Source organism: Pseudochaenichthys georgianus, chromosome 3 (genome assembly GCF_902827115.2).
Source record: "Pseudochaenichthys georgianus chromosome 3, fPseGeo1.2, whole genome shotgun sequence".
NCBI lineage: Eukaryota > Metazoa > Chordata > Actinopteri > Perciformes > Channichthyidae > Pseudochaenichthys > Pseudochaenichthys georgianus.
The window spans coordinates 15,820,037-15,847,137 of record NC_047505.1 but is presented as its reverse complement, the minus strand read 5'-3'; the positions used below and the strand labels follow the sequence as shown (position 1 = coordinate 15,847,137).

Below are 27,101 nucleotides of genomic sequence, written 5' to 3'. Positions count from 1 at the left end.
CTCTGTGTCTCTCTTGTGTGTCTCTATATTTGTGTCTCTCTGTGTTTCTTCTCTCTCTCTCTCTCTCTCTCTGTGTCTCTCTCTCTCTGTGTGTCTCTCTCTCTCTCTGTGTCTCTCTCTGTGTGTCTCTCTCTCTGTGTCTCTCTCTCTCTGTCTCTCTCTCTCTGTGTCTCTCTCTCTCTGTGTGTCTCTCTCTCTGTGTGTCTCTCTCTCTCTCTGTGTGTCTCTCTCTCTCTCTGTGTCTCTCTTCTCTCTGTGTCTCTCTTCTCTCTGTGTCTCTCTTCTCTCTCCTCTCTCTCTCTCTCCTCTCTTTTGCCGTTGTGCCGCAAACTGGCCTTCCTCTCTGTCTCTCCTCTATCTCTTCTCTCTCACTCTCTCTCTTCTCTCTCTCTCCCTTCATCTCTTCTCTCTCTCGACTTCTCTCTCTCTTGCCGGCCATTTTTCTGCCCACATGCTTCCTTTCCTTGTTCTCCTCTGTCCTTTTCTCCTATCTGATAATACTTCTGTACTTTTACTTAAGTCAGATTTTGAAAGCAGGACTTTTACCTGTAATGAAGTATTTTGACAATAATGTATTGGTACTTTTACTCAAGTAAAGCATCTGAATACGTCTTCCACCACTGGTAGTTGACCAGACCGAATGCATCGGTCTAGATCAGGGGTGGGGAACCTTTTTCCTCTCAAGGGCCATTTCAATGTTTTCAACATCCTCCGAGGGCCGTACAAATTATTAACCTCTGCTTAAAAATACTAAAATCACAGCCCACTCATTTCACCTTTCTTTCATGCTGTGCAAAGAAAAAGCAACCTCTTAATCCAGATATCTTGCCATGACTCACGCATGCATGCACGTGCACGGTTGTGGCATGACCACCCAAACAGAACGATATGGACACAAGATGTGTGCAAATGTATTTAGACTCCTATCCATGTGAACATGATTTAAGTCGGGGGGACCTAACCTCCTCTAGGGGGGTCAGGGAAGATTTTTTTTTAAATGTTGAAGTTAAAAGCATCAATCTGGTGCACTTTGAGAGCAACATTAGTAGATATATGGATACATCTCTCAACACCCACATGAAACAGAACTGTAAACAGATTTACTTTTTCTTTATGGATATTTTACAAATCACTCTCCTTTCAAACTGTATTCTTGTTTATTAATAACAACTTTTTTTTACTGTCATATAGTATTTTATACCTGTTTACTTTATTCTCTTATTTTTTGATAATTATAATGATCATATAAAGATGTGCCTTTACCTCACTGGTTGTAGAAAAAGCTTCTTATATTCGTTAGCATAGCGAGCTAACCAGATGCTAATAACAATAAAGTTATTGACTGTATGATCAGTATGACAGATGAACAGATCGACACTGGGCTTACAACTAAGACACAGCCACGCAAAAACTGCAGCATGTGTACGGCTCCTTATCGGTACTGCAATTTTTGGAAGTGCCGGAGCTGAGCTGCGTTCTGATGCTCCCCGTCAGAACTACACCCCTGTCAGACATATACCACGTGATGACACGTTAGGCTTGTGTTGTGTTCAAGGACCCTGACCTTGGCCAGGAAAAACAGGCACTCACTTGTTTAATTATTTTGCGGTCTAGATTTCTTTAATTTTTTTCTTTTTTGCGTGTGTTTATAAATTACCTCGAGGGCCACACCAAATGGTCTCGCGGGCCGTATACGGCCCGGGGGCCGGAGGTTCCCCACCCCTGGTCTAGATTGTCACAGGGCTATAAATCTGAAGTATATAACCCCCCCCCGTCCTGCAGGTGGCGCCAGCAGAGGGCTTCTCAGACCTGGCGGTGCAGGTGATGATCTCGCCCTCCAAGAACTACATCCTGCTGATGATCTCTCTGAGCGTGTGCATCCTCTTCCTGGTGGGGCTGCTGTGTGGCCGCATCACCAAGAGAGTGACCAGAGAGCTGAAGGACCGGTAGAGAGGGAGAGCGCCCACAAAAGACTGACTCCTCGCACCTTCCTCCTCGTCCTTACGCAGATTCCCGGTCTTTAACCAGCCACCCTGCACAGTGCCAACACCATTTCCACATCTGGAACCGCTCCGTTTATTTGCTGCTGCTGAACATTTGAATCAAATGCAAACAAAATCCCTGAAAATTCTCCGTTCTGGCCATCTCCAGACTGAGCGTCAGATTGGAGCGCTGATATTATATTTCCTCCCCCAATATATCTGCTTTGTGGAGGGTGTTGTTCGGGGTCGGATGTGAGGCATCTTTTGAGTTCCTAAAGGAGCACCGATCATGATTTGACTGAAGGCTGCTGCTTCTGAGGTTTGGATTGCTTTCCAATTGTTGCTTTTTTGTGATATTTAACTCAGAGACTGGAGCATGTCGAGCAACAGGACGTTGTTTCTTTCAAAGTGGCTGCTGGAATCGCACACTCAGCAACTGAACTTTTAATTCTTTCAGACGTCCCTGTTGCTTTCAGACTTTTCCCCCCCATCAATCGTGAAGTCCCGTCCTCTTCACTCCCTTACAGGACCCCGTCTGACTCGCCGGGTACGGCTCCTTACGTTGAGTTGTGGATCTTTCTGGATATTCTCATCATGACCTGCGTCGTCCCATGTCCTCTATTGCCTTTAATGAACACAATATGTTACACTACACTCAGAGAGGCTTCATCTTCTGCAGTCTGTACCATGAGCAACATGCCTGAGCACAAACATTAGCAGTTTGTGCAGTTTTGTAAGGAAGTAAGTTATTGCTAATATGGCAAATAAACAGCTGGCACACATACCTTTTTTTTTTTAATTCTGCTTCAATAACACGCTAAAGGTCAGACTAATAAACCTGGACTGAGCTGCACCCTCTAAATGTGACAGAGAAAACATCGTCTGAAATTGGCATATAGGCTACAAGTCAAAGGTAATCATTTAGGTTTTGAACTGCAACTGCACACAGAAGGGAAACATATAATACCAATTTTCTTTAAAATAGCCACCGAAACCCATCAAGACACCTTATATTAACTCAGCTCATTTTTTGATCCATACAAAATGTAATGTAATAAATCAAAAAACTTAACGATTTGATCACGAGGTAATAGAACTTTCTTTTTTGGACGACAACTGCTGAGAGATCCTGAAGTAGCTATTTCTGGTCGTATATGTAAATTATTGGTAGGCGTACTTTTTTTTATTACTTTGGACGGAGACAGTCTAGCCTTCCACCCTGCTTCCAGATTTTACGCTAAGCTAACTGCTCGAGCTCTTATCCCAACGGCTTGTTGCTGCCCCCTGGTGGCCAAAACCTGAACATCAGCAGCTTTACGTGGTCTTGATGCAGAGCTATGGGCCAGGGGGCAGCAGTCAGAGGGGTTTTACCTTAAAACATTCAGATTGTGTGTTTAGTTTAAAGTCCCATTGATTGGTGTGTAACGTAGACTTTACATTCAGGGGAAACATATATTCAGTTTCCAATCATTAGAGGAACATGTATCACATTTAAGAAAGAAAGTTACAAAGCATGTTGGCTTTATGCTGACGTTATAACAAATTATTCAATGTTTAAACCCGGATGGAAAACCCCCGCTAGGTCGTTGACAGACTCTCGAGCCATAAACATGCTTTTGTTTGGCAGGCAAATGACTTGTAACTCTAAATGAAACTAAAGAGATTCAAGCATTGTTTGGATTGTTTAATATTTAATTTTGCACTTTAACTTGATGCAGGTCTGCAGGGCGCTGACATCACTGGAAATTGCGCCTCATTCATTTGTAAAAAAAAATAGAAATGTATCCTCTCTCTGCTTGCTTTGCAGCTTTTAGTTGTATATTAATATTTGTGAATGATCTAAAAGCAGGAGGTTGGCAGCATTTACTAAATACTTTCTGCTACTCATTTACAAAAGTTAATGAACTGAAGTTGCAGATTATTTGAGGGGGGGTCCTCTTCCTGATGGCGGGCTGACGGTCAGACGGAACACAGCTCGCTGCTCAGAGCTTTTATAAACCATCTCTATGGCGACCATCAGAACCAATTTTGTACGTCTCTATGTGAACAAACTTTAGCGGTGTGCAGTTTTTCTTTTTACATATGCCATGTAATATGAACCGTAACAGATTTATCATTGTGAAGTTTGATTTTGCTGTACAGATACAAATTTGTCAATTTAATAAAAATGTCTGCAGATTTTCTACCTTTGGCTCAGCCCGATTTATTTTCAATTGTCTCGAGTTTATCCACATTTTTTTCATCCTGTTGTATTCAAAAGAAAACATGTCACTAGTGGTTGAGATGAATATTTACTAAAATACTGTAGTAAAGTAAGATTGCACTGTAATTAAGTCAAACGTTGCTAAATTATTGAGGAAAACATTGCTCTTTATTTTACATACATTGCGGATGTCAAGGTAGTAATAATAAAATAAAAAAAATGCAATAATTTAGATGGTTATAAAACATTATCCCCAGAGATGTAGAAATAAAGGCATGAATAATTAGTTTCATAATATAATATACATTGTTCTTATAATGGGCCATTGTGCATAATGAGAACTTTAATGTTTGATACTTTTTGCTGATATTGTTGTAATTTAAGTGAAAAAGCAGGAATTTTAATTCAAATTTGTCTGTAGTTGGGATAATTGTTGTTCAAGTTAAAGAGTACTTCCTAGAAGTCTGCTCACAGACAACTTTGAAATGGGTTTGAAAATGAAAGATCCCTCATTATATATGCAACTGAGCGAAGGGCTGAACCAGCAGATGGCTCATGTCATTTACAGCAGGCTCTTCTGGAGCAAGGTCACTCTTTAAAAGGTGACCCTATAAAAAGGTCCCAGGTGACAATAGTATTGCTTTCTTTAAGACCTTTTCATGGGGACTGTCATACCTGTTTAATATATATAATTAAAATAATACTTTAATAAATCGATTTAAAAAATGGCCAATAGCAGAGCTGCAGCTTTACAGTACATCAGGTAGAACATCTTGAATGTAAACAATTATGTGCCAATATAGGTTAAAACATTTGAATTTTTTACATATTTGTAATTCAAGGTTTAATCCTTAGTTTTTCCTGAGCTTTTCACCATATCCTCCAGTCTGCTTCAGTGAATGGAAGTTGCTCTCCTCCCAGCTGCATATACGACCCATTGTTTCCACACTCATCATTATACTGACAATGCGAAAAGACTGAATATTTAACCTCAAGAAAAGTATTTGGTTCACAGCATGCACTGCAACAACGTGCACCTGCTAAGCTAAAGACTATGCTGTTGAGGAAAAAAACCTTTTAGGTAAATGTTGGATTATTTCAGCAACTATAGCGCCACACTTTGTTCTCAAATACAACAATGAAACACATTTGACAATTTAAAACCGAACCATAAGTGCTCTAACAGTCATGTGGCATTTTCTATGGAGCAGAAATCAATGGGAATTGAGAACCAGTTGCCTATAAAATATCCTTAAATATCTCCTCCCAGTTCCCCACTCTTTAATGCATGTACTTGACATATTTGCAGGATACTTGAATAACTACAGTTTGAAAGAATTTGAGGACAAAAGAAAGTCTGTAAAACCTCCAACTCCAGAAAGCTCTTTATTGTTGCTTCCCACGTAATGTTATGTACATGTTATCATTTTGTAAAGAAAAAAGAGCAGCACATTAGCGTTAATTATCTCTATTACCTCTCTTATTATTCAGACGTCTACGTGGATTAGCTGTAGCGACGCTCACATCAGCAGGACAGAGGAAACCACACAAACATGAAAAAACCCAAAACGGACAGAATATTATCAATTATTTAAGGTGTTTGTGTTCTGTGTGTTTCATGATCGAAGCACGGCAAAACAAACCACCTTCCACAGGTCAAAGGGCCCAAAGCTAACAGTCAACTTCCCACCTCAGTCAGCCTAACATTGAAAATGATTGCTAAATTAAAAAGGACAATAAATTAGAAAGTAAATAAGTTGACTGTAAAAATGCTATTCTTAAAAAGAAACAAGTAGCATTAGTTTACACCGTCCCAAGATCTAAATCTGTTGACTGAATATAAACATACAGCTATCACATAACAAAATAGGAAAGAAAGTGAATTCAGTGTCACACCTAAAAAACTACAAATTAACCAAAGCATGCCGATGTCGAGATAAATGAACCAATCAGAAGGTAAAACATTTTAAAGTCCTGACACAGATTCAACTGGGATCAGACTAGGGGTCAGGATCAGGTGGCTGTAGTTCCTCGGTCAGACAGCAGGGGGGGCTGTAACATGTTTGGCCTCACTGACTAAGGCACTGGTCTGGCAGTCTTTATATCTCTGTAATCCAAGCAGGAACCACCAAAACTGAGCGAAGAGGAAGTTGAAGGTGCCACCAGCTGCAGTTCCTCTAGCGGACATTAGGGGCTGGATCAAAGTGCGCCAACATCTACTGAAAATGGCTTTAAAATGTTTCCCCCAACAACGATGATTACTTTATTTAATGATGAAAATAGTGGTGTTTAAAAACTGTGTTTCACATGTTGGGAAATAAGCTTATTCACATGCCTAGAGTTAGATTTGAAGATAGATATAGCTAACACAAGAGGTCAGCAACTGCTGGTTAGCTTAGCATACAGACTTAAAACAATAGGGAAGACTAGCCTAGTTCTGAATAAAGGTAACCCAATCAAAGCCTAGCTCTCCTGTTGTTAGCCGTGCCCATCAGAGTTTTAGGAATGCTCATTGATATAATTTGAGCGAATACAATTGGGCTTTTACGTCCAAAGATAGTCTTCAGAACCTGAAGGCTTTCTCAGTCTTTATGCTAAGCTAAGCTATCATGCTGCTGACTTTTGAGTTGCTTCTATCCTGTGATCTAACTGCATAAAACATTTTAATTTATTTTTTAATTCCCAAAATGTGAAATGATTTCTTCCACATAAAAGCAGTACGGAAACTGATTGACATGTGTGTCAGCCAATCACTGTCAGCCGTGGTGGTGACACTTACTGCTGCGGCACCCAGGCTGTCTCCTCTTGGATTCAATGTGGATTTTCTAACTCTTGCAACTAAAAATAATGGCAGCAAGCAGAACAAAATCCAGAGTTTGTTCACTTGCGTCCATGTTTCTCTACAGAGCGTTGGCAGGCCTCCATTGATTTCTCTTTGACTGTAAAGCTTCTTTCAAAAAACAATGTCATTCACCTCAGGTTGAGTAAACAGCCTTTCACAATAAGTGGACTTTTTTTCCAACTGGCTGATAAAAAAAAGGAAAGAAAGTTGTTTTATCAGTCAGTCACCAGAAAACTGTCTGGTTTCACCGTCTCCATGTCAGCACTACTAGCTTGTGATTGGTCCTGGCATCTTGAGTGTGGTACCATTGGCTGCGCGGGCCATCAGGAGTTCTGGACGTAGTTGGCGGGGTAGAGGCCCACCTGGCCGCTGCTCAGCCGCCCTTTACACCATCCCTGCTCGTCCTCCTCCCCCATCTTCAGCAGCTCCTCGCCTGGAGGGAACATGAGGGTAAGAAAGTTTAGATCTCAAGCATTGTGTTAAAAATATTGAATTCTAAAAATGGGAGAAAGCACTAATTTAAAATAATCAAAAGTAAAGCTGGGGAGGCCATCGGGTTCAGGATAAGCAGAGCTGAGCTTGGCTTTTCAAACTGAACTCCCTCTGCAGTCCCATCAGATTTCATTTGCACGTGTTCCCCCCCCCCCCCCCCCGAGGCCGAGGGCCAGCAGAGGAAAGACTGGAGTTCCACAGGGAGTTAACCAACCAAGTCAACATTCCCTCCAGCAAAGAACAGACCTGAGAGAAACTGATCTGCAGCTACACACAGCATTTAACCTCTTTCAGGTCAATGTCTGGTTTTACCACAAATTATAGGTCCGTGTCATTTTTGTGTCAAATTCAGTTTCTTAACAGCAACATTGTATGTGATGTCAGGAATGCTTTTTATCAATAAATAAGTCAATAAAAAACAGAAAAATGTTTGCCGGCCTGGGCCAGTTGAAGGGTCCGGACCTCCCCTCAACACACGCAGCAGTATAACAGGTTGAGAAGAAGTCGCTGGATTGACCTCAGGATTGTGCTGCTCAACAAACCTTGTACTTTCATAGCTAAACACTTCTTGTTACTTATTGGTTGACCTTGGTGAAGGACGATAAACCACCACCCCCCCCCCCCCCGATTCTTTGCTGTAACTATTTTAACGCAGGAGTTTGTGTTTAGACCTACCGCACACGGGTCCTGGCCACATTCCGCTACACTGACCGACCCTTGACCTGAGTTTCACTCACCTCGTACTCCTTTGACTTCAGACACTGAGGAACAGTTTGTGAGGCCATGTGTTTCACCTAGTTCACACACAATTTGATCTTGACATTAATTACCCTAATGATCCCATTCTGAGTCCTTTACTGCTATATGTTAGAACATTATATTTCATGAAACATATCCTACTACAACACCTTCCCTCTTGAATAAGAGTAAAACAATTATGTTGAAACCTGTAAAACCTTGCAGCAGTTAATATGATCATAACTCTTACAGATGTAGCGTCACATTACGTACAACGCAACACCGTTAAGTTATAAAACAGAACTGGCATCACAGCACGCACACAACTGTGTTTAATATAGGAAGTCCAGATAAATACGCTGTACACCAATTTAAGGAGTAGCCCTTTTGTTAGGTAGCTATTACGTCAAATTGACTTGACCCCCTACGACACTGCCTGTTCAGCACCAACCAGCATCCAGGTGTAATTGACCACTAGCTGGTGGAGCTCGTGTGAAATAAAGAGACCGATCTTTCTCTCAGGACTTGGTGGAGACCAAATATAGAGCTAAAATGACTGAATATAGGACTTTCTATGTTCAAATTATTCTAAAATCAAGATCCAGTTGAATGCTCAAGGTGGCCATACAATGTAAGATTGTAGTATTAACATATAAAGCCTTTTATTTCTCACTTATAGCAATGTAGTTTGTGTAAAAGACCACCCTTTCTGCTCAAAACTAGCTTGTATGTGTGCGATCAAATAGGCAAAACACCATGGTCTAATAAAATACAACTCGTTGGAACTATATGAATCACATGGTTGCCAAAACGTAAAGCTACTCTTAAAATATAGACGAATTGTCCAAGATTCAGAATACACATATAAACTATGTGTGCGCTTTTGAAGCACTTCAATTTAAGAGAATCCTTGAAAGTAACATGATACTTTCAAGTAGCATTCTTAATATTCAGACAGCTGTCAAAACATCAGGTGCATAAGGAAAATAAATCCAATCAGAAGTTTTATTTCCGTTAGGAATAAAAATGGTGTAAGTATTTAATAAAGCCGAAAAGCTAGAGCAGTTCTTCCATGAAAATAAAAGCATCAGTCCTCTGACTGTTTGAAAAGCTTCCCAAACGGGACAGAGGATGAGAAGCTGCTCACATTATGCAGCATCACAAGGAACACTTGTGATGTTATTAGCACTTTTACATTAGAAACAATTGTAATAATGATCCAATTTAAGTCACGGAAATAAGTCAGTTTTATATATTTTACCTGAAGTATAATTTCAGAGGGTTATACATTTTTTTTACAAAAGACAAGACGTTTCTGTGACTCAGAATCATTCATTTCATCATTTCACAAACTTAAACTGACATGCAGATTGAGGTAACTGATGTAATGATTTATGGGTGTGTCCTCATTACATGATATGACATAATGTAGCATGATACATCACAGTCTTACTCTGCATACTCATGTCTGAACCAATCGGTTCGTCATGAATGTGTGTGAAGTGTTAAGTCGAGGCATCACAGGTGGACAAAAAACATCTTAAAAAGTGTTCAACTAGGACGTATAAAATGTTTATTTTTGCAAAGCTGTCGTTTTATGAAAATGTGCAAATCACTTGTGAAGTTGATATAAAGTAATTGCTTTGCTTTTTTTAAATGTTAATAATGTATTTAGGCTAAATAGTTCATTTGTAATTAATCTAGGGTGGATACAATTTGGAGAAAACCTACATAAATGCAATCTCCCTTTTAAAACGACACTTTAATGATTGCGCTGGTTTATGACTGTTTTTGATCAAATTGTATTGCATTGAGTGTTATAGCTGAATCCTTTTCATACTTTTAAATCTGTCATCTTCACAACTAAATCATGTTGTTTGTAACACAGGAAGTGTTTTACATGAGCATGGCTTCTTACATTTGAATGAATGTATCTCTTATCTTGTGATTAAGTTGTGATCATGAGATAATAGAACAGTAAAGACTCTGCTACAACTCCTTCTGCACAACATCAAACCAACTACACATGTATCAAGTACTCCACTTTAGTACAATTAGGAAGTACTTGTACTTTACTGGTATTTCCAGTGTTTTGCTACCTTGTACATTTACTTCACTACATTTCAGAGGTAAATGTTATCATTTTTACCAAACTAAATATATTCTATTAGTAACAGATAATTAACACCTAATGTAATCAACTAATACATGATTTGGGGTTATGCCTGACAGTATATGAAGTCATTCAAAGTCATTAAAACTAGATGCAACATTACAGTTACAATTCTGAATGTGGCCATTCTTCATAATGAGTTGTTTTCAGTTTCAGAACTTTAAGTATATTTAGATGTCAATACTTGTTATTTTTCAACTGATCATTTAATTGCTTTTATTTTTCGTTTTGCACATTTCTTGAAACGACAGCAGTTATTCAACTCAGATGGATCAGATCAAAAGTCAGCAGTCTCCCTGTGATGCCCCCCCCCCCCCCCCGCTGTAAGCATTAGTTTGTGTTAATACCTGCTTTAAAGCTGAGCTCATCGGCCTCCTGGCCCTCGTAATCATAGATCGCTCGGACTCGCACCGCCTCTACCTGATCCTCCTCCTCCTCCTCCGCCTCCCCCACGCCGTTCACCGCCAGCTTCTTAGGACTCTCCTCGTCTGACCAGTCTGACGAATAATCTTTCACCCTGAGGAAACAGGAGGTCAGGAGGGCACAAAAAACAGTCCTACAAATGTCTACCACATTTTTTTACTGGCACCTGAATGCAACAGTACGAGAAACATAAAATCATTGTCCAAAAGTGCATTTTTTGTTATCAATAAAGGTGTTGATATTCAAAATGTAACCATAGTTGTTAAGCACTGAACATTTAAATCAGGATTAGGCTCTTGTATTTTGCTGCAGCCATATTTCCTTAGTTTTTTTCTTATGGCGCATTTCCACTGCAGTGGGTAGCCCCGTTTAAGCGTCCTTAATCGTCCTCAAGCGGCCAGGACAGTTTTTGGTGGCCTTTCCATATAGCCTAGCAACGGCTAGCGGGTACTTTTTCCCTCTTTTTCCGGCCCCATCAAATCGTGGTTCTATCAGGCCAGGGCTGAACTAGTGACGTCAACACTCTCGACTGCTGATTGGTCAGAGAGAATCGTCACAAGATCGCGCGCGCGAGATCATCCCTAGCGTCGCATATATATCTAGAAGCAAGCTTGCAGCATTTTTATACACAGCATTTTGTAAACGGAGGAGCTACAAAAATGGCAACGTCAAAGAAAAGCACACCGTGGTCGACCGAGGAGGTGACGACGTTCCTACATCTCATTGGGGATGATAAAATCCAGCGGGAGCTCGAAAGGAGCCCCGCCTACACTGCGTCTCTACCCCAGGTCCTAAACTGTAATGGCAAAGCGCCACGGCCTCGGACGGCCAGCGAGGCAGCCCGAGGCCTGAGCGAGAACGCTTATGGCGCGTTTCCACTGCAGGCCTCGCTCGGTTTGGTTAGGCCTTATTAGGCCCGGCTCACTTTAATTCTGCTCTTCCATTACAGTTTAGGAACTGGGGTAGTTACTATAGTAACGCAGTGTAGGCGGAGCCGTGACGTCATCTTCAATGAGCGCCCCAAAAAACCACACAGCCGTTAGCTGTTAGCACTCAGAGCTCACAGCTCTTCATATCTGTTCAGAAACTAGACAAAAGTTAAACAAGTACAAACCACAGACTGCCTGTGTCATGGTGAATACAGTCGCTGGTTTATTTATGTCTGTATGGCCGTTGTTGTGAGTGTGGACGGTCGGAGCATATATAACGTTAGCTTAGCCAAGCTTCATTTAGAAAGCACGCATTTTAAAAGGGTTTTTCGCCTGCCGTCTGTCTGCAGACTTGTCAAAGCATTAATTCATGGTTTTTACTAACCGGTATCAGTATGTTGTTACTTCGGCATCATTTTGAAACGTGTATTACAATTAAATCACGGTCAAATATGTTCGTCTTGTTGTAGTTGTAGCCCCCTTGCCAGCGATTCTCTCTCTAGTTTAGCATACTCAGCCCGACTCAGCCTGGTTGTTCCTGGCCCTAGAACCACGATTTAGTCGGGCCAGAAAAAAGGTGAAAAAGTAGCCCCGGGCCAAAACTAGGCCAAGTGGAAACGCAACCAAAAACAGGCCCCACGCGGCTCGGCATGCTTAAAGCGAGCTGCCCGCTGCAGTGGAAACGCGCCATTAGGGACGCTTAAACGGGGCTACCCCGCTGCAGTGGAAATGTGCCATTAGACCCCCCCCTTCCACCATCTCCCCGAGGCCCGTACATCACAAGTAGCCCTTTAAACTTAATGCACCCCCACTGAGGGGTTGTAAATAAACGAATGGAAGCTCTTTAGCGACGTCACACATTTCCTGGCAACCACAGCTGTCGTCAGCATGGAGTCTGAGGGGTGGAGGTTTAGGCTGCGGCCCCACGAGGACGAAAACGGCTAAACGCATAGGATTAACGCAAACGCAATCGCAAACAAGCTTCCGTCCACATGCAATAATTATCCGGATAGTGTCTGCCCACACGAGACCGCTCCGTTTAGCTCCAACCGCTGGAGAAGCTGCAGTACATATGCAGGAGCCTCTACGTGGCGCTGTAACTTCCTCCACAAAAGCAGCGAAGAAGCATGGTTGTCATGGTTGCCCTTCTGTTTATTCTCCGCCGAGGGAACCGGGCAGAGTTTTTCGCCAGTCAGCGTGTATTAAAGTTGAAACCTTCCGGACAAAATTATAAAAGTGCCGGTCAAAGGTCTTCTTTGTTATTTATTGAGCTTTAAAACAAATGAATAACGACTCTATATAATATAATGATAAAATACACGAAGCCTCTCTTTTTCCTCCCTCTCTTCGGACAGCGTCAGTGTCTGTCTCATGCAGCAGCTCATCCAGTAATGAGTGACCCGGCCGACAGTAAAAAATAAACATATTTATAACTAGTTTAGGGAGTTTGAGAGGTAATTAAAATAGCTAAGGGTGATGATCTGACTTGAAGTGTGTGTTTTGCTGCAGCGGGAGGAGCTGCAGGTGAGCAGAGCTGCGTGTCTCCGTCCTGTCAGATTAGACTTCACTCGCGAGAGAAAGATAAATAATCTGAATTCAGGGTGCAGTTTACTTTGACGCTGGGGGTGAGCAGCAGAGGTGGGGAGAGGCGGGGCTATTGCCTCATCATTATTGCTGTAGATGTTGCACAAACAACTGTAGCATGGTCAATAGCGTCCGGAGCACGATAGCAACTCTGCGATCCGCCATTGTTGTTGTTGGTGGCGAAACACTTCAGCACTGGCGCGGGGTAAGCGGAGGTGAGCAGAAGAGGTGGGGAGAGGCGGGGCTATTGCGCAATCACTATCAGTGATCTGAAAATGTCCGTATAGGGCGCACACACGGAGCCGTTTGACCCCCCAGAGAGTGGCGTATGCATTTCTATCCACCTTGGGACCCGTTGTCGTTTCCTCAGTCGTTTAGTGCCATATTCGGTCGTCCTCGTGTGGCCGAACGGTCTATATGACACTAAACAGTAACGCAAACGACCGAATTCGTACTCGTGGGGCCGCAGCCTTAGGCACCACACTGAGTTTATAGGGGGGGGACGGGGGGACGGGGGGCTAGTCTTTGTGTGGAAACCAGTTTGTAAAGACAGAACACCCTTGGTTGCTGATTGGCTAATGGTTACCAAGCCAAAAAATCGTTATGACATCATAAAGTGGCCAAAATCTGATCAGCTCATTTTCAGACAGGTTTTTATAGAAATGGGTCAGGACAAAAAGAGAGGGGGTCTTTTTTCCTGAATCTTTCAGAATGTCTTTACACAGAGGGGACACATGTTGATGTAGAAGAGACAGAAAGTGGATTTTTCACAATAGGTGACCTTTAACATCAGATGCATCATTCTTAGACAAAGGGAAGGAAGATAATAATGATCATTAAAAATGTAAAGTATTCCACAGTTTTTATTAAATATTTAGCCACTTTATCTGCAACTCAGATAGCATGACATAACAGACAAACCAACTCACAACATTTATGCACAACCCAAAATAAGTATTAGCTTAAGAGTTAAATGCCTCAGAGTAGCTTGTATGATAACATCCTCTGATACATGTTACATAGTATTCAAACTACCAGATGGAGCCCATGAGACAATGCTATGACTATGAGGGGAGGGAGTGAACACCGGTTCAATCTGATATTCAGCTTTCTAGCTAGTAACTAGTCGTGGTGGAAGAAGTGATTTGTACTTAATTAGTAAGAAGTACAAGTAGCAATAGTTAATTGAAAAATACTCACACTTAAAGTTCTGCATTCAAGATCTTACTTATGTTCAAGTAAAAAAAAGAGTATTGCTATTTAAATATACTACAAAAGTAAATATCCTATGTGTAATCCTAATGGCTCATTTCAGAATCATATATTTGTATTCAATGATTGGATTATGATTGTTGATGAGTGAACGTGTTCTTAACAGCTGGTAAAGGTGGAATTAATTGTCACTACTTTGTATTCTTCTGCTGGATATCTTAAACTATAATAATAAATCATAGCTTATTTATCAGTTTATTTATTTGTTGGTATTAGCTAATAATCTGAGTCTATAAAGTAACTACTAGAAGAAGTTGTCAAATAAATGTACTAAATAGAAAAATTCAATTGTGTGCTTCTAAAATTTGTAGAAGAATTAATCAGCATCAAAAAGCAAAGTACAGAGTAATAAAGTACAAGTATCCAATGTGTACTCCATTAAAGTCCACCACTACTAATTAGAACACACACACACACACACACACACACACACACACACACACACACACACACACACACCACACACACACACACACACACACACACACACACACCACACACACACACACACACACACACACACACACACACACACACACACACACACACACACACACACACACACACACACACACACACACACACACACACACACACACACACACACACACACACACACACACACTTAATGAAACCAGGTAGTAATGATGGTTGTTAGTTTTCTGCAGCAGATGTGGAGGTGTCCTCCTACCTGCCGGTGTCCATGGTGATGGGGCTGGGTGGAGCGTCGTTCCCCCCCGATGACACGATGTTGGTGAGGGTGACCACGTTGTCCTCAGAGTGTCCCCCCCGCACCTTCTTACTGATGGAGCGACTCGCCTCCGGAGACCACTCCTGCACACACACAAACCAAATGATCAAATTAAAGCAGGACTTTGTAACTTTATAAAGGAAGAAATCACATTCTTTCTCTCACAGATGGAAAGTATTCCCTAAAATCAATCAAATACCCTCAGGGTCACTTTATATAAGATAATATAAGATGTACTTTATTGATCTAAATTGGGAAATCTTTGGCATTGCACAAAAGTAGAAATTAAAAGAGTAGAAATATACAAATCTAAAATGTAAACATCTCAAAATAGAAATAAAACAGAAAATATAGAAGTTGACAGTGAAGATAAAAAATATATAAACTATCTGACAAATAAAACACTATTGAAGGGCCAATATTCAGTTAACACAATATAAGCTGAATATTATTTCCATTAAAGGTGGGGTAGGTAAGTTTGAGAAACCGGCTCGATGCTCTTAACATCCCGATAGCAATGAATATCTGAAGAGCTTTGACAACAAATCCATACAAAAATGTTCTTCTGTGGAAGCCGTAGCGCTGTAAAAAGCACGACCAATCATCTGAGCCGGCCCAGCTAAAGTAACTGGATGGCCTACCTGCCTGTCAGCCTTCCATCTGGGCACAAACTTATCTCGTGCCCTCATTGGTCATGTGCGCGTTCGTGTGTGTTGGAGAAGGGGCTCTGTAAGGAAGTGGCAGATTTCTTCTGGCTGTGTATTTTCAAATTCTAGCGCACTCGAGCTGGCTTCTCCAAAATTACCTAGCCCACCTTTAAGTGTATAAGGAATGGAATATTAAATTCAATATAAATGTAAATATGGTCTGGTGTGGCCGCTTCTATATGCAGGGGTGCACATAACCTTTTTGCCCCGGTTCTCAAAGGAGCACCTGGAGATGTTGCTTGGTGCTCATCCTTAAAATGAAATAAACCGTAACTTTTGAGGGGGTCTTGACTTTATTTGCCAGACACACGGCACTGAACACACATGCAGAGGTGAACACAGCACACACATGCAGAGGTGAACACAGAACACACATGCAGAGGTGAACACAGAACACACATGCAGAGGTGAACACAAGACAACATTAGCACGACCAGTAATCCTACAAGCTGTCATCACTACCCTCCTGACTGTTCTCCTCACTGTCTTCCTCATTGTCTTCCTCGCTGTCAGACATGGTAGCTGATGATGTAGGCCTACTTCTTTCTCTCTGGCTGAGTCTGCGATTAGCTGCTTGCATCCACAAGTCAACAGCTGGTTTTGGGTCGAAAGTCTCTGTTGTCATCTTAGACAAGTGGATGTAATCAAATAAGTATGTGAACATAACCAATAACCTACCATAGCCAATAACAAATGAATGTAACTTATTTTATTTGTGTTGTTCATTCATATCTTATTTTACCTTAACATTTATTTATTTATGCATATTTTTTTATCTCTCCAGTTTTAAAGGATATGTTTGGTTACTCTCCTATAGTATGCATTGGAATGATTTCAAACCTTTTTATCCCAATAATTATAAAGGAGTGCCTTGGAAATGTGTGTTTACATAAATTGTGACAAAACCGTTTGAACTTAGACTCAGAGTCCTTTACCTCACTGAGCTGTAGTTAACTTATCAGTCTCTCTCTCCTCCCTCTCCCTCTCTCTTCCTCTCTCAATGTTGGTACGCAAATGCGCTTTGTTTCAAATGACCCGGCACCAGCGCACCAGTTATGTGCAGCCCTGTCTATATGGCTACTGTAATCATACATTACAAATATTTTAATATAAACGGATCTTACTGAATCTGTTTGCTGACTGAGCTTCACTTTTACACCTAGTGATGTCTTAATACAAACATAAGTGTGACTGAGCGAGTTGAGAATATAGAAACTTGAGATAAACAATGTGCGCTTGGGTCTTGATGAAGCTAGTGCTACTCCTCCACAGTCACACCCCCACCCGTTGCCTCAGGTCCGGAGATGCAAGCACCCTAAAGACCCCCAGGACTTAGCTCCAGACCTGGGTGACAGGGTCTTCTCTGCTGCCACCATGGCTTTGGAACGCCCCCCCCTATACACATCAGACACTCAACCATCCTATCATCCTTCAAACAAGCCCTCAAAACCCACCTCTTGCTTCTCCGCCAATCTGAATGTTACAATTTATGTTTTTCTTGTACAACTGAGCTTTTTAAATGTGACTTAAAGCGTATTTGTGTGTCCTGAAAAGCACTATAGAAATTAAATATATTATTATTAATAAGAAAGAAAAATATTTCCTTCTCAACTTGTTTGGTAGCTAGCTCACAGTTAACTTTTATAAAGTTGTATCGGTGGTTTCAATAAATTGTCGGTCCATTTAGAAGATTTCCAGTTTAATCCCTTGGTAAACTTCAGCTAATCTAGAGTCAAGAAGATAATGATTCACTTGTAAGCCTATTATTAGATAATGATAATAAATACAAAATTACAACTTATTTAGTACAGTGACTGACAACTTAACAGAAACACCTGCTGTTACAAGATAAGTCGCTTATACGAAAAAGTACCTTTGTTTTCTGTCTTTGCGGCGAAATAATGTTCATTTCTATCCTGTAGCAGAATCAATGGAGTCTTTTCGATGGCAGCCAGACAAAAACACACACAGACACACTCTGGCCGTAATGACATGCTGCTGACAGAAGTAGGATACGGTTACCGGTATTTACATTCTCAGTGGAGCACAGAACAACCTCCAGACTATCAGCTCTACAGGAGGTGTGTGTGTGTGTGTGTGTGTGTGTGTGTGTGTGTGTGTGTGTGTGTGTGTGTGTGTGTGTGTGTGTGTGTGTGTGTGTGTGTGTGTGTGTGTGTGTGTGTGTGTGTGTGTGTGTGTGTGTGTGTGTGTGTGTGTGTGGGGAACAAAAGTCCTCACAAATGTAGAATTAAAAAACACACATGCTCAGTGTGTTACCCCTGAAAAATCACGATTATAGATTTCATTTTACTACTACTCTCTCTTCAAAGTCACTTTTATGTGTAACTTTGCCGCAGAGGAGGTTAGGTCGGACCTCTGAATGAATATAGTCAACAGAAAGTCCTCACAAATACAGAAACAGTGTGTGTCTGGGTGTGTGTTAGGACAATGGCTCTCTGTCTGTGTATCAGCGGCGCTGTGGGAACGCCAGGAGATTCCACAGAGGACAGAAGAGATTCTCTACTTTCTGCCAACATCTCACTATGCCCTTATTTTTCCATTGCGGAAGAACTGTGGAAGATAAATATTGTTTCATCAAAGATTCTAAAAAAGTTCTTCTCAGGAGTGAAGACGATTAAAATGTTCCCCCATAATTTAAACAATCTGTCGAACGCTTAACACACTTTTTAAATTCTAGATCATTATCTTAAACTAAATAACTCCCAACCTGTCACCTGACTTCATAACAAAAACAGCTGGGTTATACTTTAGGCTTTTTGTGCTGTAAACTGAATTTACAACCACAAATATAGTGTGCATTATGAATTCAAAGGGGCCGTATTATGCTTCTTTGGGATTTCCCTTTCATGTAGTGTGTTGTCTTCCCTCCAGAGGGAGTTTCTCTCCCACACACTTCTCCTCCCCCCGAATCGAAGGGGGATTTCCACATACACACCAACGTTAACAAAAAAAGGTGGGGGCTTTGCGCATGAACCTATCTCTCGCTCTGACATCTGGAAACCGAAAAGCAGGTTTATTGCTTATGGATTATCAGAAATCATTTCAAAGGGACACAGACACATTGGATTAACCTATGGATTAACTTCAGCAGCGTTTTTATCGTTTTAATGCCATTGAAGACCACTTTTGACCAGACAACGACAAAGGTGAGCCATTTTGCCGTTTCTAGCGCCACATGTTTTGATGTCTGTTCTTGTTAATATCTTCGCGAGTTCTTATCATGGAGTGATAATGTAGGTACCGATCGATTCTGTGTCTCCTCACGATCAGATTGATGGGTTGGACGTGCAGCTACAATAAGTAATAAGAGTGTTATGAGTGAGTTTCTGTGCAAAACGCCGTTAGCATTTTTCGCTCGTGGCTAATTCATAGGCTCAGCGCTAGCTTTGTGGTTTTTTTTGAAGAAAAGAAAAAGATCAGTTAGCTGAGTTTCTTCCCGTTACATGGATATAAAACATTCATAGTTTATTGAATATTAAGATGCCCTCAGACGCTGTTTCCTGCAGATGACGCGTTTTCCCCCCCGGTATCGGGGGTGCGGTGTAGAACAGGTTAAGAAATATTCCTGTAGGCAAAGATCAGACTGCACACACACACACACAGCAGGGTTTCCGTTAGCCGGTAATTACCGGTTTTTATCTGGTAACATTTATAAAAAACCGGTAAATTCAAAACCTGACGGTCAAAATGTCTGGTAATAATTAGGGAGGCTCCGATCGATCGGCCGCCGGTCATTATCGGCCGATATTCATTCTTAATAGTTTGATCGGTGCTCTCTATAAAGGCCGATCAGGAGAGCTGGATCTGATCGATATGGACATGAACGCGAGTGAAGTGTAACCGGACGCGAGAGAGAGATCAGATCAGCTGCTGAGTCTGACCGAGACACGCAGCTCTGCAGGATCACCTGAAGCCCCGCCCTCTGTTTAGCGAGCTGCAGGAGCTGCATGAGAAACTGACGTGCTGTCAGGAGAGAGAGGGGAAAAGAGAGGCTCCGTTTCTCCCGTGTTATTATTCAAAGTTGATGTAAACTTCTGAATAATGTACGTTATCTACTACAAGTAGTTTGTTTGAATGTAATAATTATGTTGTTTGTTGTTTGTGGAATCATTTATTGAAAAATGAATCTGAATTTTTCGCTCTGTTACGATTATAAACTGAAGCAATATAAAAATGAGACCCGTGAACTGAGTTTTAAACTGAAGCATATCTGCTCATAGTCCGGTAATTACCTGCTAATGGAAACTCTGCTACACAACTATTATTATTATTATTGAAATATGACCGGTAAGTTTCAAATTAGTCCGGTAAAATAAATTCTGCCCGGACATTTGACCGGCGAGAAAAAATCCTAGCGGAAACCCTGACACACAGGTATAAATAATGTACATGTCCGCTTAAAATAAATCTGCCTCCATTTTTTTTTAACTTTCAATAAACTAAAATGCAGCTCTGAACTGACCTCCATTTTTATTCAGCATTCTGCTACCACATGTCAAGCTTTATTTGCCAAACATCCTTTACTAAAAACAGTTATTGTGCGATACAGCACCAAATAAGCCCAATCACAGATACAAAAAATTGAAAAATCTAAAATCTTGAAAGAGACTTTCTGTGGTTCAGTTTCTGCATTTCTGAGTGTTATATGTCAAGTCTTTTGTATGATTTGAAATTTGAGGAAAATTGGGTCTAAATAGCACAATACTCAATTCCTTCATTGTGAATCTGGAACAGTGTGTGGAGTATAAAGAGGGTGTGGAAATACCTGTGTGCTGCAGATTACAATCTATCATCCTCAGGCTGAATTCATAAAACCTCTCAGGAAATGAAGAGTCTGATTTATGAATGACCTGATATTTACTGCCATTGTTCTTTTTTCAATATATCAGGGCATGTAATCTCAAAATGTAGAATAACTGTGAAGAAAAACAATTATTATATTATATTATTTGTTTGTCATCCCTGTAAATATTTGTTTGTCCTTAGTGGCCTGCAGAGTAAAAGTAGAATCTGTACATTTCCACAAATAACTAGATAAACCTGTGTGTGTGTGTGTGCGTGTGCGTGTGTGTGTTCAGACATTCCTGACCCCACTCTGAGCACTCAGTCACACAACAAGGCTTTCACTGGAAGCCTGTTTAATATTCAGTCGGCCACTCTTTACTACTGTGAAAAAAGTGTGCATTTACAGTGTGTGTGTGTGTGTGTGTGTGTGTGTGTGTGTGTGTGTGTGTGTGTGTGTGGTGTGTGTGTGTGTGTGTGTGTGTGTGTGTGTGTGTGTGTGTGTGTGTGTGTGTGTGTATCCGTACCTCAAACTGGGGCCAGTTCATGCTCATTCCCGGCCCGTGGGTGTTCCTCCACCATCTGAGATCTTCCGTGTCATTGGCTACTTGGATGGTCTGACCAAGGTCCCGGTAGAGAGCGTTGAACCTATTGGACAAAGGGACTGTCAATCGTCACATCTACTCTCCTCCTCTTCTGCCTTAAAAAATAGGTCATTCACATTTAAATCCCTCTTGTTGGAAGATTATCCAGTTTTTTCAATCTTTGTTCTTTTGTGTTGCTAATTTTAAAATAAGGTTTCTATATTTGATTGATTCATGGTCTTAGATTTGATGTTCCTCTGTTAACATGCTGGTCCTCTGATGAATTATCAGTGAATAAAATGTATTTTTGTATAATGACAAAGTGAAACAATGCAACAAAGGGAAAAGATGTATTGCAGTCACGAACCTGCAGAGAATGATAACATGAAACTGTCGCGCCCCTTGGCTTTTAGGAGCTTTAAAGGTTTGAGGCTGGAGCTGGCAACTTTAAAGTATCCGCTCAACAGGAGGGAGGCTGAGCAGAAAAGACGGTTAACAAAGAAGATAATTTAACAACTCAAGGAATGGTTCATTAGGAGTTGGTAGAAACCAAAAACAGAGCTAAAAAGAGAGAACAATTGTGAATAGCATTTAGCAGGTGGACACAAAGGTTCGTAATAAAGGATCATGTGGCTGGAAGCAACTGCTATCAAGTTCACTGGATCAACGTTAAAGCTGAGGAAACGACAGCGTTGCGCTCTTTCTGAAAAACAATAATTGCCGTTTTAAAGCAACTCGTGAAGTATCTGTAAACACAGGACAGAGCCACTGGTGGAGAACAGGTCAGCCTCATCATCGGGCCTGCCGTGTTATTAGGTTAAATAACCAGCTGTAAACACAACATTGACATATTATCCAACTATGAAGTTCTTATGTGTTGGCAAACAAATTGTCGTTTACACATTAGACCGACACGGTGCAAGCTTCTAATTCATGTTCAGTCTTGTTTGTGTCCATCTGATAAATGTTAGTCCAATAGACCTACGTCCTCACTTTTAGCTCCGTTTTGGGTTTCCCCCAACTCCTGAGGCTAAATATGTGTCCCTTTAGCTGCCAAATTCTCCAATAAGTTCACCAGCTAGTCTCTAACTGCTCCTGCTATTCGTAATTTCCTGCTCTTAACAGTGCTCATACACTTTATGTTAGACGTACTGATGCCACTGTGTACTCTGCGGGCTGAGAATTTAAATTCCTGAAGCCTCCATTTAAAAAGGAGGAATTCCAGATAAGACTTTTGTTTGTGCATATTTTTTGTTTGCATTATCAGCTCTGTGCTGATTTGTTACACTCAAGAGATGATATGGAGGAAAAACCTGCATCTTGTAATATACATCCAACCTTTCTAGGAGCAGCAGGCAAATGACTGATGGCTGTTTGAACATTTTATGAAAAGGCAAACTAGGCTAAAAGTAAACTTTATAATTCACTGAAATATTACATTTTTTCTTTACATATCTCAAGGAGGTTTTAGGATAACCTTCAGTTCAGGGTCAAAACGTACAGTATTCCCACTTAAGGTATGCTTCACAGTTGATGGACTTTAGATCTGTCACTTTAAAGGGGCCCCTTTAAGCTTTTTGGAGTTTTCCCTTTTCTGTAGTGCGTTATATAGGTTTCCAAATGCCCCTCCTGAGGGACTTCTCTCCCACACACTACTTGTTCCAAGAGCATTTATTTCAACTATCTTTACTTCAAAGACTTAATTAAATACGTTGTTGTTCAATATTTGGACAAAGATCATGTTGTACTTTACCAATCGTGGGTACTGTGGAAACAGTGGCTTGTTTAAATAGAATAAGAGGTCAATAGTTAATGGACAACACCCTGAGTTTTCTATTAACTCCTGTGTACATACCATAGACCCAAGTTTGGACAAACACATTTCCAATGCCTTCGTTCTGAGTCATTGATAATGAAATAGCTAATCACTTCTCTCTCCTGATGGAAAAGTATGTATGTAAATATGTGTGAGTCTTACCCTTCTTTGGTGGACAGGTCGAGGTGTGTGTGGATGTCCAGGAGGACGTTTTGAAAGAAGCACAGCCTCTTACGCTCGGCCTCCTGGGTAAGGTCGAACACCTGCTCCATGTCCTCCATGTAGCGAGGGTTACAGCGGTTCAGCTCCTCCAGGGCCTTCGTGTAGCGCTCCTTCACCTGCAACACACACAAAGCACACACTCAGCTAATGTGCAACTCTGACAACCTGAAGAATGACGAATAAACATATAAAAAGATTGCTGCCCCGGCCAAGTCTACTGTATTTAATGATCCAGCCAACAGTTGCTGAATAGTGTTAAACCACATGATTTAATATCTCAGTATTTAGCCGTTACTTTTCCTCGAAATTTAATAAATATAAACAAAATGTGTACCAGTCCTCTGTTGCTCTTCCTTTGTTAGATGGTCAGTTTCTCCCTAACCAAATCACGGGTGTAAAAGAGATGTTCTAGTACGATATAAAGATTGAAAAGCAGTTTAAGGCACATTTTTATTTGTGTAAGTGGGCTTTAGGAATGCATTTGACCTATTGAAGTACAGCATGTACATCTCCTTTCAAAAGAAAAGACTAAAGATAGTAGTAATATGTTATATTGATTGCTTTCTGTCGAGGATTAAAGAGGCAGAAAAGGATAGGGACACTTTTTGCAAACTGAGGTTGTTGTTGTTGTTGTTTCACATAGCTACAGTAAATAGTAACACACATGCTATATAGCAAAGGGTTATGAGAAATCTGAATAGCAGTATGCACAGTCAACATCCGGCATGCCAGATTAGCAGTAAATTAACACTGAGTTGAAGTTTTGATTGATGAAAAACAAACAGAAATACTATGCGGCCCCCTCTGAACACAAAGGAGAACAATGGCGCGTTTCCACTGCAGCGGGTAGCTCGCTTTAAGCGTGCCGAGCCGTGCGGGGCCTGTTTTTGGTTGCGTTTCCACTTGGCCTAGTTTTGGCCCGGGGCTACTTTTTCACCTTTTTTCTGGCCCGACTAAATCGTGGTTCTAGGGCCAGGAACAACCAGGCTGAGTCGGGCTGAGTATGCTAAACTAGAGAGAGGATCGCTGGCAAGGGGGCTACAACTACAACAAGATGAACATATTTGACCGTGATTTCATTATAATACACGTTTCAAAATGATGCCGAAGTAACAACATACTGATACCGGTTAGTAAAAACCATGAATTAATGCTTTGACAAGTCTGCAGACAGACGGCAGGCGAAAAACCCTTTTAAAATGCGTGTTTTCTAAATGGAGCTTGGCTAAGCTAACGTTATATATGCTCCGACCGTCCACACTCACAGCAACGGCCATACAGACATAAATAAACCAGCGACTGTATTCACCATGACACAGGCAGTCTGTGGTTTGTACTTGTTTAACTTGTGTCTAGTTTCTGAACAGATATGAAGAGCTGTGAGCTCTGAGTGCTAACAGCTAACGGCTGTGTTGTTTTTTGGGGCGCTCATTGAAGATGACGTCACGGCTCCGCCTACACTGTGTTACTATAGTTACTGCCCCAGTTCCTAAACTGTAATGGACACGCAGCATTAAAGTGAGCCGGGCATAATAAGGCCTAACCAAACCGAGCGAGGCCGAGCGAGGGCTGCAGTGGAAACGCGCCACAATAGAGCTGAAGAGGTGCTCTGATGTTTGTGGAATGCAGACTGGTTGTGTGACTCCTGAATTGAGTTAGGTACAAAGTGCTTTTTCAGGTCTCTTTTCCCCCAAACTTTGTCATGATATTGGATTTCATTTCCTTGTTGTGTATTTTGTCTTAGCATTTCCCAGTTCTGAGTTTCCCTCTTCAGGACCTGAGCTTTTCCTCTTCTGTTGTGTATTTGTGCAAAACAGCGAACAGTAGAGACAAGCCCAGTCTTGTTTTAAAACTCAAAAACACACAGGTATGTTTTTTTCTGGACTCTCTGACACACCCAGACTCGTGCTAGTGGAGCTACGCATGGGACTCTTTGTGTGTGTGTGTGTGTGTGTGTGTGTGTGTGTGTGTGTGTGTGTGTGTGTGTGTGTGTGTGTGTGTGTGTGTGTGTGTGTGTGTGTGTGTGTGTGTGTGTGTGTGTGTGTGTGTGTGCGTGCGTGTGCGTGTGCGTGTGTGTGTGTGTGTGCTCTTTACTTTCTCTGCCTCCTCGTTGCAGCGCTCCACCCGGATCGTGAATTTGCGAACTTCCTCCTGCGACTTGGTCGGGTCGGCCTTGGCGTGCGTTTCCCTGGTAACCGCCGTCCACTCCTCCTTCCTGGCCTGATTGTATCCCTTCTTACTGGCCTCCACCTGGACACACACACACACACACACACACACACACACACACACACAAAACGATGCAATAATTGACTTTGGTAAGTGGCTACACTCAAAGTTGTATCCCTTCTTCATCACAAAGTTATTTCACACAAGGCCGGGCACAAAAAAGACAGCAAATAGAAAAGTGAACAGGGTAAGGTACAACAGTTTGATTAAATCGATTTAGTTGGATATTCATTTTACAAATAAGACAACATATTAGTTGATTAAATATATTTTTAAATGACACATTAAGAGCAATTGTATGTGTTCATGGTAAGGAAAGGTTCAGCACTTGAGCTACCAACAACACAACTGTGTGTATTACCTGTGTTGCACAACAGGAGTGTGCAAAACTGGATTCATGCTTGATGTTTTTGCGCTGAGGAGCTACACTGCAAGTGTAACATTGAAAAATGTAACCTTCATCGGGGCAATGCTTCTGCGAGAACTGTGATTGGCTGCTTGTGTTTTTCCCATATATATCTTTGATGCTGGTGATGACATTGAAATGTTAAAAAGGGGCCCTATTATGCTGTTCTGTAGGTTTCTGTGTATGATCTACAAATGCTAAAATCCCAAAGTTGCCTCCAGAGGAGTTTCTTGAAACGCCTCCATTGGACTCCTTTGTTTAATTCGGTAACATAATGACATCACTATCTAACACTTGCGCTTCTATTGGCTAGCCTCAATCAGACTGGGCTCTGGTTTCAGAAAGAGCGTGAAATATTAGAGACATTTTTGAACATTAAAGCATGGAAACATTACAGATTAGAGAAACAAATATGAACCTGAAATTGAGCATATAAGGGCCCCTTTAAGGAAAGACCGTCAGTAGTCTTCTTCTTTATAGTTAGAAGTCAACAACACAATTACAATGCAAACCTCCTTACATTACTATACATGTATAATTGTAGCTCGCAGTCACCCTGTTTCACAGAGGAAATGAAAGAAGGTGAGCAAGGTTATTGCAGACTATTGAGCATGAGCCACCCAGAAGAATTACCACTGAGTCTTTAAATCTCGCTTTTCTTACAACCGACAGACAACGCTCACCTCCTTCAGTTTTCGGACCCAGGGTTTCTGTGCCTTGCGGAAGCCGTCGTCTGCGTCCTTGGTCTCCCTGAAGCCTCCTATCATCTGCTTGTGGTAGGCGTCCTTCTGCCAGTTGCGCACCATCTCGCTGTCCTCCGCCACCAGGCGCTCACGCAGCTCCAGGTGCAGCTCGCTGAGCCGGTCGGCCGCCTGCATAAAGGCGTGCCACGCTTTCTCCAGCGTCCCATACTGAGGACCTGTAGGGCAAGAGTGGGGAGAGGAG

At 41.5% G+C, this 27,101-nt stretch overlaps 2 protein-coding genes across 8 annotated transcripts in view; one reads left to right on the top strand and one right to left on the bottom strand.

Annotated features, from left to right (window-relative positions):
- Nucleotides 1-4,167, top strand: part of glg1a (golgi glycoprotein 1a) — a 34,596-nt gene extending 30,429 nt beyond the window's left edge. For both annotated transcript variants that reach the window (XM_034105480.2, XM_034105479.2), the window contains one exon: nt 1,783-4,167. In XM_034105480.2, coding sequence (XP_033961371.1) covers nt 1,783-1,950 — 168 coding nt within the window. In that variant the 3' untranslated portion in view covers nt 1,951-4,167. The remainder of the gene's footprint in view (nt 1-1,782) is intronic.
- Nucleotides 4,168-5,540: 1,373 nt separating this feature from the next.
- The window catches only part of pacsin3 (protein kinase C and casein kinase substrate in neurons 3), a 39,007-nt gene continuing 17,446 nt past the window's right edge, over nt 5,541-27,101 (bottom strand). For all 6 annotated transcript variants that reach the window (XM_071206218.1, XM_034105484.2, XM_034105493.2 and 3 more), the window contains 7 exons: nt 26,840-27,075; nt 25,616-25,771; nt 23,462-23,637; nt 21,427-21,547; nt 15,330-15,472; nt 10,778-10,947; nt 5,541-7,460 (listed from right to left, as the gene is read on the bottom strand). In XM_071206218.1, coding sequence (XP_071062319.1) covers nt 7,351-7,460; nt 10,778-10,947; nt 15,330-15,472; nt 21,427-21,547; nt 23,462-23,637; nt 25,616-25,771; nt 26,840-27,075 — 1,112 coding nt within the window. In that variant the 3' untranslated portion in view covers nt 5,541-7,350. The remainder of the gene's footprint in view (nt 7,461-10,777; nt 10,948-15,329; nt 15,473-21,426; nt 21,548-23,461; nt 23,638-25,615; nt 25,772-26,839; nt 27,076-27,101) is intronic.